General features: G+C 21.3%; 2 protein-coding genes across 3 annotated transcripts in view; one reads left to right on the forward strand and one right to left on the reverse strand.

Moving 5' to 3' along the window:
* LOC127280860 (uncharacterized) overlaps positions 1-14,898 on the reverse strand; it is a 147,274-nt gene that overhangs the window by 22,631 nt on the left and 109,745 nt on the right. For both annotated transcript variants that reach the window (XM_051304168.1, XM_051304167.1), the window contains exons 8-9: positions 11,269-11,474; positions 7,035-7,234 (exon numbers count right to left, since the gene is read on the reverse strand). In XM_051304168.1, coding sequence (XP_051160125.1) covers positions 7,035-7,234; positions 11,269-11,474 — 406 coding nt within the window. The remainder of the gene's footprint in view (positions 1-7,034; positions 7,235-11,268; positions 11,475-14,898) is intronic.
* On the forward strand, positions 1,058-5,010 carry LOC127280862 (uncharacterized). Its single transcript, XM_051304170.1, has 4 exons — positions 1,058-1,244; positions 1,354-1,420; positions 3,173-3,510; positions 4,616-5,010. Exons 1-4 carry the CDS (start codon positions 1,208-1,210, stop codon positions 4,876-4,878), a joined length of 705 nt encoding a protein of 234 aa, XP_051160127.1. The 5' UTR covers positions 1,058-1,207; the 3' UTR covers positions 4,879-5,010.

The following is a 14,898-nucleotide window of genomic DNA, read 5'->3' on the forward strand; positions in this document are numbered from 1 at the left end:
TATATATAGGATAAATAAATAATTTTTGAAAATTAAAATTTTTTTTTCTTGAAAATTGGTATTTCTTCTAATGAATGTTATTAATAATAATATTTTAATTTTTTAAACGTAAATTAAATATTTTTTTTATGAAGGTCTGCGTCCCTGCTTATAATCGTCCTTAAATACTAATATTTTTTTTCAGAAAAAATTTTTTTTGTTCTTTAAGAAGGAATCAATCGAAACAGTTAAATAAAAAATTAGTCCAACTCCATAATTTTAAATCAAAAAGCTTTTTTTTATCAGTTTAAATCATTAAAAGTTGTTATTGGATAAAAAAAGTTACAAAATTTTTCTAAGATTAAAAAACGATTATAAAATTTTTAGTTTTATGTTATCGTAATTGTTCCTATTTTTTTTTTTTTTCAAAAAACTCTTAAATGAGTAATATATAACCAATGGCAAAAATAAAATTATTCATAAATAATTTTATAATTCTAAAAACTTCCAGCACTTTTTAATTATAAATTATATTTAATTTATTTCAATATTTAATTTTCAATGTTTTTTAAAATTCTATTTAAAAATATCAGAAATTGAACTAATTTTTCTTTCGATTGTGTAAACAATTTTTACTTAAAAAATTACAAACTTTCTTTGACAAATATACTTATCAAGTAAAAAAAAAATTAATTTAAATAAATAATAAATATTTATATTATTAATTAATTATTATATTATTTAGACAATGTTCTCTATTAAATATCAATTATTATTATTATTTATTTAAATTGTGTCACTTTTAAAAAAAAATTAGAACAGAAATTTTGAAAATTTATATTTTAATATTTTTATTATATATATTCGAATAAAAAAAATAAAGTAAAGGAATTTCTCCATTTTTCCTTAAGTGAAAATTAATTGAAAAAAATCTCTTCTAATTTACTTTGAAATTACAAGTGCATCTGTATATAGTACATTATTAGATATTATTAAAGACACACATAAAATGAAAACACATTTATATAGGTATGGTAAACGATGTATAGAAACGTGGAGTGGGAAAAATTGACTGTGTTGTGATTGTGAGCGATGCCGACGCAACTACTTGGTAAGGCGTGGCAACTGACAAGAGAACGACTAATGTTTCAAAAATTGCATTAAAAAAAAGTTTTAATTGTTAAAAATTAATTTCAACAACGTTAATCAATTTTTAACATAAATAAAAATGTCGGCTAATAAATTAGAATATCATCGGGCTTCAAGTAAGTGTGTTTTTTTTTTTTAAAGAAAACAACATTTATGTTGACAGAAAAAGTTAACCTCTCTTATGTTATTGTGGTTTTTTTAAAAATAAAAAAATTTTCTATTTAGATGCTGTGGTTTTTGGAGGAATAATCACACATATAGCGGGAATTCTTTTACTTATATCATTTGCAAGGTAAATTTGTTTTATTTTAATATTTTCAAATTATTTTTAACTATAAATATGTATGCTAATATATGACCTAAAAAAGAATTTCCAACTTCTATGCATTTAATTCTATAGATCAATATTTTTTACTTTTATGTATAGAAAATTTTATTATTCAATTTGGAAAATGAAATTTAAATATGGAAAATTAAGTTATATTTTTAAATGCAATTTACTTTATTTTTTTTTTTTTAAATTAGATATTAAATATTGAACTGTGTTGTGTTGTTATAATCGATGAAGTCAGATATGAGTCATTTAATACTTTTATACGAATTTTCACTAAAATTTACTAAACTTGAGTTTTATTTTACTGAAAATTTAATTGAACAAAATATGTCACATCACTTCGTGCTTATTGTTTTTCGTCTTTTTCTCTATTCGAATTGACAGCTAACATAACCTCTTATTTATCTTTGCAACTGTCTCAAGATTGACATATATATATATTATATTATTTTTTTTTTATTTATTTGTTTTGTATTAAATAAAAGTTAGAAGACCAATAACAGGATTAAAAAGAAAAATATACAGCTGCATTATAAACTAAATAATCTATACAAATAGAAATTATAAAAAACTAATCCTACATCAATATAACAGATAAATATAATATAAATGAAATTGATATAACCTTGCTCGCTCATTTATTAACAAATATTGTTATATTTATCAAGCTTATTATCAGAGATAATAAAAATCATGATTAAAAAAAAATATTAATAATTCGATTTTTTTTATTTACATAAAATTCATCAAATGTTTTCTTCTCTAAGTAGTTTATTTTTTTAATATGTACTTAAACAATAAATTTAATAATACGAGCATTAAACAAAATTAATATTTTTATGAAGGAAATAGTAATTTTTTAAAATATAATAAATTAATTATAATTTTTTTTTGTCATTTTTACTCTAAAAAGAAAGTTTACTCCAAAATGTGAATTAGGAAGAATTTTGATTAATTTGAATTAGTGACTGGCTTTTTGCTATAGATTAGTTCTAAATTTTACTAATAAATATTTATGTTTATTTACTATATTTTTATGCTTATATTCCCTATATTTTATTTATTATTTTAATTTTAATTTTTTTTTAAGAGGAAGAATTTGATAAATAATCGAAACAAAAGTTAATCTAACTTCTTATTTTCGAATTTTTATAAATAAAAAATTAATAAAAACTTTAATAGGTAGTGTTTCAGTACAAGTGTAAATAATTTAATTCATAACAATCAAAAGGTGTATTTTTATAAAAATTAATAGAAATTTTTCGATGTGAAAATTAGGCTTATTATAAAATCCATTTTATAAAATTCTGCTAAATAAAAATTCGATAATTTTTAATTACAAAAAATCTAAGTCTAATGTGGGGAATATTTATGTGTTCCTATTAACCAATCTCAAATAATTTTCACAAAGCTGAAGTACGCAACATTTATGATAAACGATTTTAAAAGAAATAATTTTTTAAAATGAAAAATTCTACAATTTTTTGCCTAAAAATATTTTTTTATAACTTATTAATTAATAAAAACTGCAAAAAATACTTTTTAGGCAAAAAATTATAGAATTTTTCATTTTAAAAAATTATTTCTATAAAAATCGTTTATTATAAACGTTGCGTACTTCGTTAATTTTCCATTGATTGGTTCTAAATTAATTTTAATTAAATAAATTAAATTTTATTCTATTTAATTCCTAACGAAATTTAATTTCAGCCCATACTGGATATCATCATACGATGAAGCATTTAGCAGTTTTAAAAATATGGGACTATGGGAATATTGTTTTGAGCATTTTCGTTTTCCCAATTATCAATTTGACAAAATATACGACGGATGCAATAATATATTTTCTCTCGAATATTATGTTCTTCGAGAGTGGCTCGTACCTGGATGGCTAATGGTTGTTCAAGCATTTGTCACATTATCTTTATTTTTGTCATTAATTGCACAAGGATTAATTGCATCAGTCACAATTCGTTATCCATTGAGATTTGTCCTACGATACGAGTGGTTATTATCAACAATTGCTTGTCTCTGCAATATTGTTGCTTGTACGTATCGAAAAAAAAATAAATTTCTAAATTTATTAATCACATGTATCAATATTAGAGACGCATGATTAATTTTTAAAAATCAATTTTTAGAATTTTCATTTAATAGAAATTAATTCGATAGAATTTTCATTGAGCTGAATTTTATATTTTTTTGAATTATTATTTTGCAGAGAATTTTCATTTAAACGATTTTCTTTTATATTAAAGAATTTTTATCTAACTTACAGGGCTCGGATTTTACGACTTTTTCGGGACACATGTTATAAAAATCATTAGTTAGAATTTTCATTTTATGGAATTTCATTTGTCATAATTATTTTTGAGCCGAATTTTTAATTGTTCGAATTAGTATTTTGCAGAATTTTCATCAAAATGATTTTCTATATTACAGAAATTTTATATAACCAAAAATTCAATTCACAGAATTTTTATTTTTTCAAATTTGTAATTGCTTGAATTTTCATTTAACATAATAGGCATTTTAAAGAATTTTTATTGGGTAGAATTTTATTGCATAGAATTATCGAGGAAATGAAAATTCTGAACAAATAAAAATTCTGTGAATTGAATTTTTGGTTATATAAAATTTCTGTAATATAGAAAATCATTTTAATGAAAATTCTGCAAAATACTAATTCGAACAAATAAAAATTCGGCTCAAAAATAATTATGACAAATGAAATTTCATAAAATGAAAATTCTAACTAATGATTTTTAGAACATAATTATGCGTTTTTGAAATTATAAGTAATAAAAATTCATTAAAATGACTATTATGTAAAATGAAAATTCGATTAAATAAAAATACCAACAAATGAAAGTTCGAATAAATAAAAATTCGATGAAATGGATTTTCGGTTTTATAAAATATTTTGTAATATAGAAAATCAGTTTAATAAAAATTCTGCAAAATAATAATTCGAACAAATATAAATTCGGTTCAATGAAAATTCTATCGAATGAAATTCTATTAAATAAAATTTCTAACAATTGATTTTTAAAACTTATTTATGCATTCGAATATTATTTTAAATAATTCTTTTTCACTTTGATAATAATTTTTTAATTTTACGATAATATATTTGTGACACGATTATTTCAGGTTTTTTGCTGCTTTTGTCAGTTTTGGTATTTGGAACAATGTGCTGGAGACGAGATTGGTTAATGTATCCGAAATTTAATCATTTATCATGGTCCTATGGTATCGCAGTAATCAGTACATTCTTTCATGGTGTTGGTGCTTTCTTTTTATATTTGGATGCACGTTCCGGATATAAATCACGTAAGGAATCACGTAATTTAGTCATGCAAATGCAACCAAATCCTCAAAGTCATCATGGCTTACATCGAAGCAATTATATATAATTTTCGTGATACAAATACAAAAACAAGAATTTTAACATTTTTTTTTTTTTTTTTAATATGGTAACTAAAAATCCGATACTCATTTTATGAAGTGAGATCTGCGAGAAATGTTTGAATTATTTTTGTGCGAAAGACATTTCGCAAAATTTAGGAACAACTTATTTTTAGTATTAATCGTATGTAATTATATTCCGTCCATTTTTTTTGTGTAAGCTTTATTGCTTCCTACGTTGATAATAATTATTTAGAATTTTTTACGTGTATTTTTTTTTGTGTTTATATACATATAACTCAAATGAATTATATAATATAAAAAAAGAAATATTTTTTATATCGTGTTTCATATTGCAGATTAAATAGATTTTCAAAGAAAATATTCGAAAATATTTATGGTTTGAAACCATATAAATTAACATTCTGTAAATGTACATTTTTTTTTACACTTCGTTAATGTGTATAACGAAATTTGTGACTTCTGATAGTTTTTAAGTAAAATGCACCGTATGTTTTCTCTTTTTTTACGTATTAGTGCCTTACAGAGAAAAAATATTTATTTTTAACTTTAAAAGTTAAAAAAAAAAAAAAATGCAAAGTATTTAGTATACAATATCGTGATTTGAAAAATTATTCGTAAAACAAAAAAGAGAAAAGAAAAGCGTAATATATTTTTGAAAAAATATCAGTTTTACGCAAGCCTTAAAACAAATTAAAAATTTAGAGAATTTTTAGAATTAGAAAAAAAAAAACATTAAAAAGACATTGATGTATTTTTTCGAGTGATTTGCACAAGTTATATTTTTTAAAATTTAAGGCCAACATTTAAACCTTTGATAATAAAAAATATCAATAAAAATGCATTTAATAATGTCATTTAAATTGATTATTGTCCGTCCTCAAAGGATTAACTGTCTCTTATCTGGTTTTAATACGTTAAAATCTGTTAAAATGAATCTCAATTTGTATATATATATACTTTTTTTTTTTTTTATTTGAATATACTGATCTGAGCTAAAAGCTTTATGTACTTTGTGAAATTGAAATGTCAAATACAATGACATGAAAATAAGAAATAATTTGTATTATTTTATATATCCCTACTATTAAGTATAAATAAACCAATTTTCATCATAGGGAAAAAAGAGATAAAAATTACAATTTAAAAAGTTGTAGAAATTGTAAAAAAGAAAAATTTTTTTCAAACAAGTAGTTTAAAAAATTAGATTTCATTTTCAAAAAGAATATCATTTTTTTAATATGCAGGAATAAGCTCAAATAATTTTTTTAGAATTTTCATTAGATAGAATTTCATAAAGAATTTATTTTCAGCCAAATTTTAATTTTTTCGAATTATTTTTTAACAAAAAGTTTACAAATTTATCTAAAATTAAAATCCAATTAACCAAATTTCTATAATAAAAAATTGTTACTTTAATCAATTTTCATTTTACAGAATTTTTATTTCATTGAATTTGAATTTGACAGAATTACTATTTGATCGTTTTTTCATTGAATTTCATTTAAAAGAATTTTTATTTTACAGATAGAATATTAGAAAGAATTTCTTTCTAACTGAATTTTTATTTTTTCTAATTTACCAAATTCTTAGAACGTCAAATTTTTATTTTGCAGAATTTTCATTTGTCCTAATAAATACACTGTGAGAAATATTTGCGCCCAAATTTTCTGTCAGATATTTATTAGGACAAATGAAAATTCTGCAAAATAAAAATTTGACACGTTCTAAGAATTTGGTAAATTGTAAATTCGAAAAAATAAAAAATTTAACACAATAGACCGAAAAAATAACATTTTTTCTGTAAAATAAAAATTGTTTAGAATAATTATTCAGTCTAATAAAAATTCGACCAAATAATAATTCTATTAAATTCAAATTCACTGAAATGAATGAATTTCTATACAATAAAAATTAAAAAAAATTAATTTCAGAGCTTATTTATGCGTCACATTTTTTTTTTTTTTTTGTAACTAATTTTTCAAACATTTGGAACATTTAAATAATAAATTGTAACTAATTTAGAGAAAAATTAAAAATTTCAATAGGGTACATATTTTTTTTTTCAAATTCCGTAATTATTTAAAAAAAAAAATAACCTCAGATATTTATTAAATTAAAATATTTAAATAAATAAACTTACCTGGTTTTCTGAGACTTGTGGCAATATCTAAAATAGCTCTCATAGTTTCAATAGGAGGATTTCCGTCAAGAACGATAAGATCTGCTTTCTCGAGCACAGAATAATGCTTTTTTACCAAAGGAACATCAATTTCTGAAAAAGCATCCATTTCTCCAATTCCAAAACAGCACTCGCCTTTATTATCCAGAATGCCGTTGTACCTACAAAAGAATTGTACTGTGAATTTGTTTTACGAATTTTCTCTATTTAATCTTTTAGAAATCTTCGTTTCAAATAAATTAAAAGAAAAAAAATTTTTTAAATTAAAAAAAAAAATAATTCTATCAAAAATAAAATTACACTTTTTTCAGTTTTCTGATGAAAATATAAAAAAAAGCTACATTTTCACTGGAAATTAAATGAAATTAATTAATTAAATGAATTAATTAAATTAAATTTTACAAGAAAATAAAAAAATAACTTAAATAGAAAAATTTAATTTCAAAACATCATAAAATTGGACATTTAAAAATTTTTTTTTTTATTTTTAAAACAATAACAAACTCTGGATACTGTTACAATAATGTAGGAAAAGAAATGAGAGGTAAAAATCGATTTTTTTTTAAAATTAGAACACACTTCTATAAATAATTTTGTAAATAATTTCATAAATAAAAATTAAATTAATTAATTAATTAAATTAATGAAATTTACAAAATAAAAAAAATTTTAATTAGAAAAATTTATTCATTTTATATATAAAAAAAACAATAAAAAATGTAAAAAAAAATTGAAAATTAAAATAAAATTTTCATAATACCATCTTATAATCATTTTTAATTCTCTTAATTATTTATAAAAATTTTCCATCTATGTTTTATCCAAATATAACTTGAGACACAATTTTTGTGAAGTGTGCCAACATTTTTTTTTATGCTCGGATAGTTTTTCAAGTAATACACGTTTTTCTGTTCAAAACAATAAATAGAAAATACAAGTTTAGCAAATTTTAAAATTCTATACTAGTTATTGTTATTTGAACATTTTATTGTGTGAATTTAGAAAATAATTGTTTTTCTATTAATCTGTATCAATAAATCATTCTGATATTTGGTATTATTTGAAATTAATATCGCTTTCGATTAAAATTTATTATTTCAAAAAAATTACGTAATTTATTGAAAACATTCGAACAATTTATTTAAACAAATACAAACAATAATTTTTACCTTTCTCTCAAAATTTTTCAAAAAATTTTTTTCTTCTTATTGAACTTCAAATGATTTACAAAAATAATTTTTCTTGTCAATGTTTATATTTTTAACAAATTATTTTTTTTTAAAGATTAAATATTTGATAATCAAAATCGTTATAAATTTCCAATAATAATACTAATAAAAAATTTTTTTATAGATCGATAGAAATACAAAAAATTTGTAAATTCTGCAAAAAAAAATATTTACAAAAATAACTAGTATAAAATTTCAAAATTTGCAACTGTTCAATTTTTGGCATTTTTATTTTTATTATTTTGAACAGAAAAAAGTATGATATTACTTGAAAAACTCTCTACCATTGAAAAAAAATATTAACTCTACAAAAATTTGATGTAATCAGTTTTTTTTCTTAATTATTTCTAAAAATCATATCTGAGTAAAAAATTTTCAATTTTCAAATTGACAATGTTTTTAATTTAAAAAAAAGAGTTCTTTTTACTTTCTCATTATAATGAGAAAGTCTTGCGAATTTTAGTGAAATTGCAATACATCACTTTATTTAGAGATACCTTCTGATCATGAAAAAAAGTTTTTTGTAGAATTTTTTGTTCAAAAAGAAGAAAAAAAAAAGAATATAGAAAATCTGATGACAAACTTACATTTTATAAAATGAAATTGTTTTGTTTTTAATTTTTTTCATCAGAATATGGAACTTCTACAAAACAAACTTAGAACGTCAAAAAAATACATGTGTTTTTATTTCATAAATTTTTTAATTTGTACAAATTTTCATGGCACACATTTTTTAGTATTTTTATCTTATACATATGTTTTTAAATCCTTTATTTATAAATATTATTTTTTAATTTTAGAAATAATGAAAATGACTCTTTGGTCAAGCTTGATATTAATAAAATAATAAAATGTCACAATTATTATTAAAATAGTTAATAAAAATAATGAAATAAACAATTTATTATTAAAATAATAAAATAAAATCTAGTATCATTAGTTAGTTATAATAAAATCATTAATACTCTTCACTGTTTATTTGTATTAAAATATAAATTTCTGTGATTTTATTTTAAAAATTTAGTTCACAATAAAAAATAATTAAACAATAAATAATTTTTAAAATTTTTTATGATTTTTTCGGTTTCAGCAGACCCAAATGAACTTGTATAAAAAATTGCAAGTTAATTTATTAACATTTGACTTTAAAACAACGATTAATGTTTAAAAATTTAATTAAATTTGAAAAAAAAATTTTTGGTGTTTTTAATTTTTAATTTAATTAATATTGGTTCTACAAAAAAAAGTAATAAGGAAAAAAAGTTGTGTTTTTTTATTCCCTACAAGATAGTGTTTTCAAAAAATTAAAATTTTGAATTTTAATTTTTCACTATTTTTGATGCGTCGAAATACCATAAGGGCGATGTTTCGAACGCGAATCGAGTTATTTGATTGACCTCCTCAATTATGCGCCCCAAAAAATATTCCGAGTGAAAAAAAAAATTTTTAAACGAATATTTCACGTATAGAATGCCTCATACCTATGATGTATTCCATTTTAAAAATCGCGCTGAAATCTTTCTGTCGATTGTTTGTTCGGCCATTTGAAAATTCGGACAAATGTAAATTCTATTAATTAGAAATTCTATTAAATGATTTGTCGGTTAAGTAAAAATTCTGTAGTATGAAAAATTAATTATATGGAAATTATATCAAATAATAATTCGAACAAATGAAAATTCATCTGAATGAAAATTCTATTCAATGAAATTCTACCCAATGAAAATTCTTTAAAATGCCTATTATGTTAAATGAAAATTCGAGCAAATAAAAATTCGAAGAAATAAAAATTCTGTGGAGTGAATTTTCGGTTATATAAAAATTCTGCAATATAGAAAATCGGATTGATGAAAATTATGCAAAATACTAATTCGAATATATAAAAATTCGACTCAAAACTAATTAGGACAAATAAAATTCGATAAAATGTAAATTATGACTAATGATTTTTAGAACATAATCATGCGTTCCCAATTTTAATAGTTTTTCTTTCAAAATGTGTGTTTTTAAACGTACTTTTCAAAAAAAAAAAAATCTTATTTTTTTTCAAATGATATTACTATCAAATTTGTAAGTTTTAAAGATAAAAAGTAATTTTTCTCAATTGATGTATTGATCGATTTTTTTCAAAATTTTTTTTCAAAAAAAACAGCTTCCTTTTACGAAAATTTTAAGCCTAGTCCAATCGTGGGCAAATGATTTTTCCAATATTTTTGGAATTTTTTTAAATTTTCATATTTTTTTAAAAATGTTTTTGGTTTTTTTATACTACGTACTTTGATGTATTTTGATGCGCTGATTACGAAAATCAAATTTTTGAGTATTGTAACAATGATTTTCGTAATCAGCGCATCAAAGTACGTAGTTTATACGTAGTATAAAAAAACCAAAAAAAATTTTTTTTAAAAATATGAAAATTTAAAAAAATTCCAAAAATATTGAAAAAATCATTTGCCCACGATTGGACTAGGCTTAAAATTTTCGTAAAAGGAAGCTGTTTTTTTGAAAAAATTTTGAAAAAAATCGATCAATACATCAATTGAGAAAAATTACTTTTTATCTTTAAAACTTACAAATTTGATAGTAATATCATTTGAAAAAAAATTCGATTTTTTTTTTTAAAGTACGTTTAAAAACACACATTTTGAAAAAAAAAACTTTTAAAATTGATGCATTTTTAAGGAAGTTATCAGCATTCAAAAAGAAAAAGTCATTAAAATTGTGAAATTTTGAAAAATTTATATCTCGAAGGCAGGCTAAAACAATTTGAAAAAAAATGATGAAAGCTAATCTTAATTAGTACTAAAAGAAAAAAAAAAAAAGTTTCAAAAAATCAGAGATAAAATTTGCAGATGGACTTTGAATTTGGCGTACATCCTATATATAAATGTAAAAATAAATTTTCTAGTCTCATAACATGAGCTGATGTATATATGATAAACAATAAGGTTTAATGATGATCTAACCTTGCAGTTGATTTATTAGACAAAATTTGCAAAGCATCGCCAGCTCCCCTGAAACTTTTGATAATTGCCCTGCCAGCTTCATCATTTCCTATGACTGATATAAATTTGGTATCATATAAACCAAGATGAACCAAAGCTGAAGCCACATTTCGACCAACCCCACCGCAAGCTTCTCGGCTTTTACCTCTGTGGGTACTTCCATTAAACTGAAACAATAAATTTGAAAAATTATTTTTATAATTCTATATATATATACAAAAGAAATATAGTTATACATACTGTAGTATTTATAATTCTCTTTTACCGCAAAAGATTAAAAAAAACCTTTTTTTTTTGGAAGAGTAAAGTCTTGTATATTATATATAAATATGTGGACGTCCACATGAAAAGGGACCATTTTTGTCGACTTTAATAAGGATTATTTTTGTATTAACGTCAATGCAAATATTTTTATGAAAAAAAAAAAACCTTTGTATATGTAGCATGAAGAAAGTCTCATTCTGAAATTAAATTTAAAATCTAGATTAAAATATTAAATATATACAGCAAATGAAAACTCACATTGTGGCATTTGTGCTAAACGAAGCATAATAGAGATTATAAAACGAGTTTATTTTAAACTGTGGTTTACTAATGAACGAATGCAAGAAAATATTTATCCTGCCAATTTTCCCTCTCATTAAAATTAAACAAATTTTCAATTAAAATTAAAAAAAAAAAATTAATCATTTTTAAAAAAATTAATAAATATTAAAAAATATTTTGTTCTATACAAAAAAAAATAAATAAAAATTGTAGAATAAAAACAAATGATACATTTTATTAATGTATAAAATTGTTGTTATTGAGCTTTGCTATTATTATCCCTCACTCTAACTCTTTCAACCCCGCCCATCGTAAAAAAGAAATACTGTTAGAAAAACATGTGTATCTGATAAATAATGGTTTCCGTTGTCACACGATATGGGAGTAAAATATAATTAAAGAGACAAAATCAAATTAATCGTGCTAGTGTGATTATTGGCTAATTGTAATTTGAATAAAAACTTCAGATTTATAGTTAGTAATTGTTACTTTTGATTTAAACTTAAATATTATGTTTCAATTAATTAAATTTATACCAAATTTATTTTTTATAAATCTTATAAATCATATATATTTAAATATTTCAAATTCAATTCAAATACAAATCGTTTTCTTAAATATATATTGATACACAGAAAGAAAATAAATATCAAATTTTATAAAAGTGTTTTCAAGTTGTAGCATGCTAAAAAAACTAATGATACTAAAATTTATATGGGGCATTCTATTTTAAAATTATACCCCTAGTAAACAATTGACAATATAAGACATTTTTTAAATAATTATTTCTCCCATTTAATTAAATCAAATTACTTTTGCAATGAGTGGTTTCGAAAGAGAAATTTCTAAACTTTATTATTGTAAAAAAAATTTTTTAAAAAAACGTTTAATTAGCATAAAAAATTTAGTTTGAAGGTTAAACTTATAAATATCTCAAAACACGTTGTTTCCGATTTTGACAAAATCTGTGTCAAAAGAAAGCTTAAATATTCTATTTTTTATTTCCGTAAAGTTTATAATGGACATTTTCGAGGATTTCGAGAAATTAATTAAAATTCTCAGACGTTTCAAACGTTAAAAAGGGTTGAAATTTGCATGAATAGAGAACCTCTGTTCAAATACAGCGGCATTTGTTTTTACGAAATTTTTAAATAAATAAATTTTAAAACTTCAATTTTAATCTTAATAATTTTTTTAAATTTGAAAAATTTTTAATTGCAAATAGCTAAAGATCAATATATTTATTGTTTACAATATTTTTTTTCTCTAATGTCAAGTGATGTAATAATGTAAGGTTAATGGAAATTAAATTTAAAAAACAAAATCCGCTCTTAAAGAAATGGTTCTCCATTCATACAAATTTCAATCCTTTTTAACCTCCGAAACGTCTGAGAATTTTAATTAATTTCTGGAAATTCTCGAAAATGTCCATTATAAACTTTACGGAAATAAAAAATAGAATATTTAAGCTTTCTTTTGACATAGATTTTGTCAAAATCGGAGACAACGTGTTTTGAGATATTTACAAGTTTACACGGAAAAAAAGAAAAAGTAACTTTTACTACTTTAAAAGTAAAATTGGACCTGTCCGAAGTTTCTGCGCATCTCTGGCAATTTTTACTCCAAAAATAGTAAAATTTACTTCAGAAATAGTAAAAATTACTACGGAAACAGTAAAATTTACTACAGAAATAGTCAATTTTACTATTTTTCGAGTAAAAGTTGCCAGAGATGCGCAGAAACTTCGGACAGGTCCAATTTTACTTTTAAAGTAGTAAAAGTTACTTTATTCGTTTTTCCATTTTTCTCCGTGTAACCTTCAAACTAAATTTTTTATATTATTTAAATGTTTTTTTGAAAAATTTTTTTTACAATTGTAAAGTTTAGAAATTTCTCTTTCGAAACCACTCATTGCAAAAGTAATTTGATTTAATTAAATAGGAGAAATAATTATTTAAAAAATGTCTTATATTGTCAATTGTTTACTAGGGTTATAATTTTAAAATAGAATGCCCCATATATTTATTAAAAAGGTAAAATTTTGTTAAAATTAACATTTTTTATAGGTTAAGTTAACAACTCAATATAATTTTTAACAAACTTTTTAAGTTACTTTACCAGAAAAAGTTATAAAATTAATTTGAAAAAATACATAAATATTAATGAAAGTTACACCCAGAAAAAAGATTTCTTTGATTCAAAAACAAATCAATTTCTTTGATACAAAGAAAATTCATTTGTTTCAAACAAATTATATTTGATTAAAAAAATAAAAAAATTATCTTCATTTCAAAGAGATATTTTATTTAATTCAAATAAATGTTTCTTTGATCCTATATCAATGTTAGAATTTATTTGATTTAAGGCACAAATTTCTTTCATTCAAAGAAAATTTATTTGGATACTTTTTTTGTAAAGAAAATTTTATTTTGAATGAAAAAGACAACAATGTCGAAAGAAATTGATCTCTTTAAATCAAAGAAATCTTTTCTCTGGATGTACTTTTTTTGATGTTTTAGACGATTTTTCATTTTTCAAATAAACATTTGTCATAATTTCTTTTTTTTTAAGAATTTTTATTTAACAAAATTTGTTGGTAATTTTTATTTGATAGAATTCCTAAAACGTCGAATTTTTATATGTCCGAAATTGCAAATAGCCGAACAAACAATCGACAGAAAAATCCTTTTAAATGTTAATTTGAAAAAAAAAAATTATATGAATTTGAATTTTTTTCTACGTTCTGATAATAAAATTAGGTAATAACATTTAGCGCCCTCTGTAATAAAACTATCAAACAATATTAACACCACGTGTCAAGTTTAAACGTTTCAATATTAATATTTTATTGATTAAAAACTGGCGCTGAGTATAATAGCCCCATGTGATGAGTAAAATAGCCTCAAGTGACGGTTGTATTTCTTATATGAAAATTTTGGTTTTTACTCTATTGTTCATATGACTTGAAAATATTTTTACAAAATTTGAAAATAATTTTTATAAAAATTGATATTTATTTTCCTCCTCTGTAAAAATCACAATTTT

This window comes from Leptopilina boulardi, unplaced genomic scaffold (assembly GCF_019393585.1).
Source record: "Leptopilina boulardi isolate dan_hultmark-lab unplaced genomic scaffold, ZJU_Lbou_2.1 LbouV2_255, whole genome shotgun sequence".
In the NCBI taxonomy this organism is placed as follows: Eukaryota; Metazoa; Arthropoda; class Insecta; order Hymenoptera; family Figitidae; genus Leptopilina; species Leptopilina boulardi.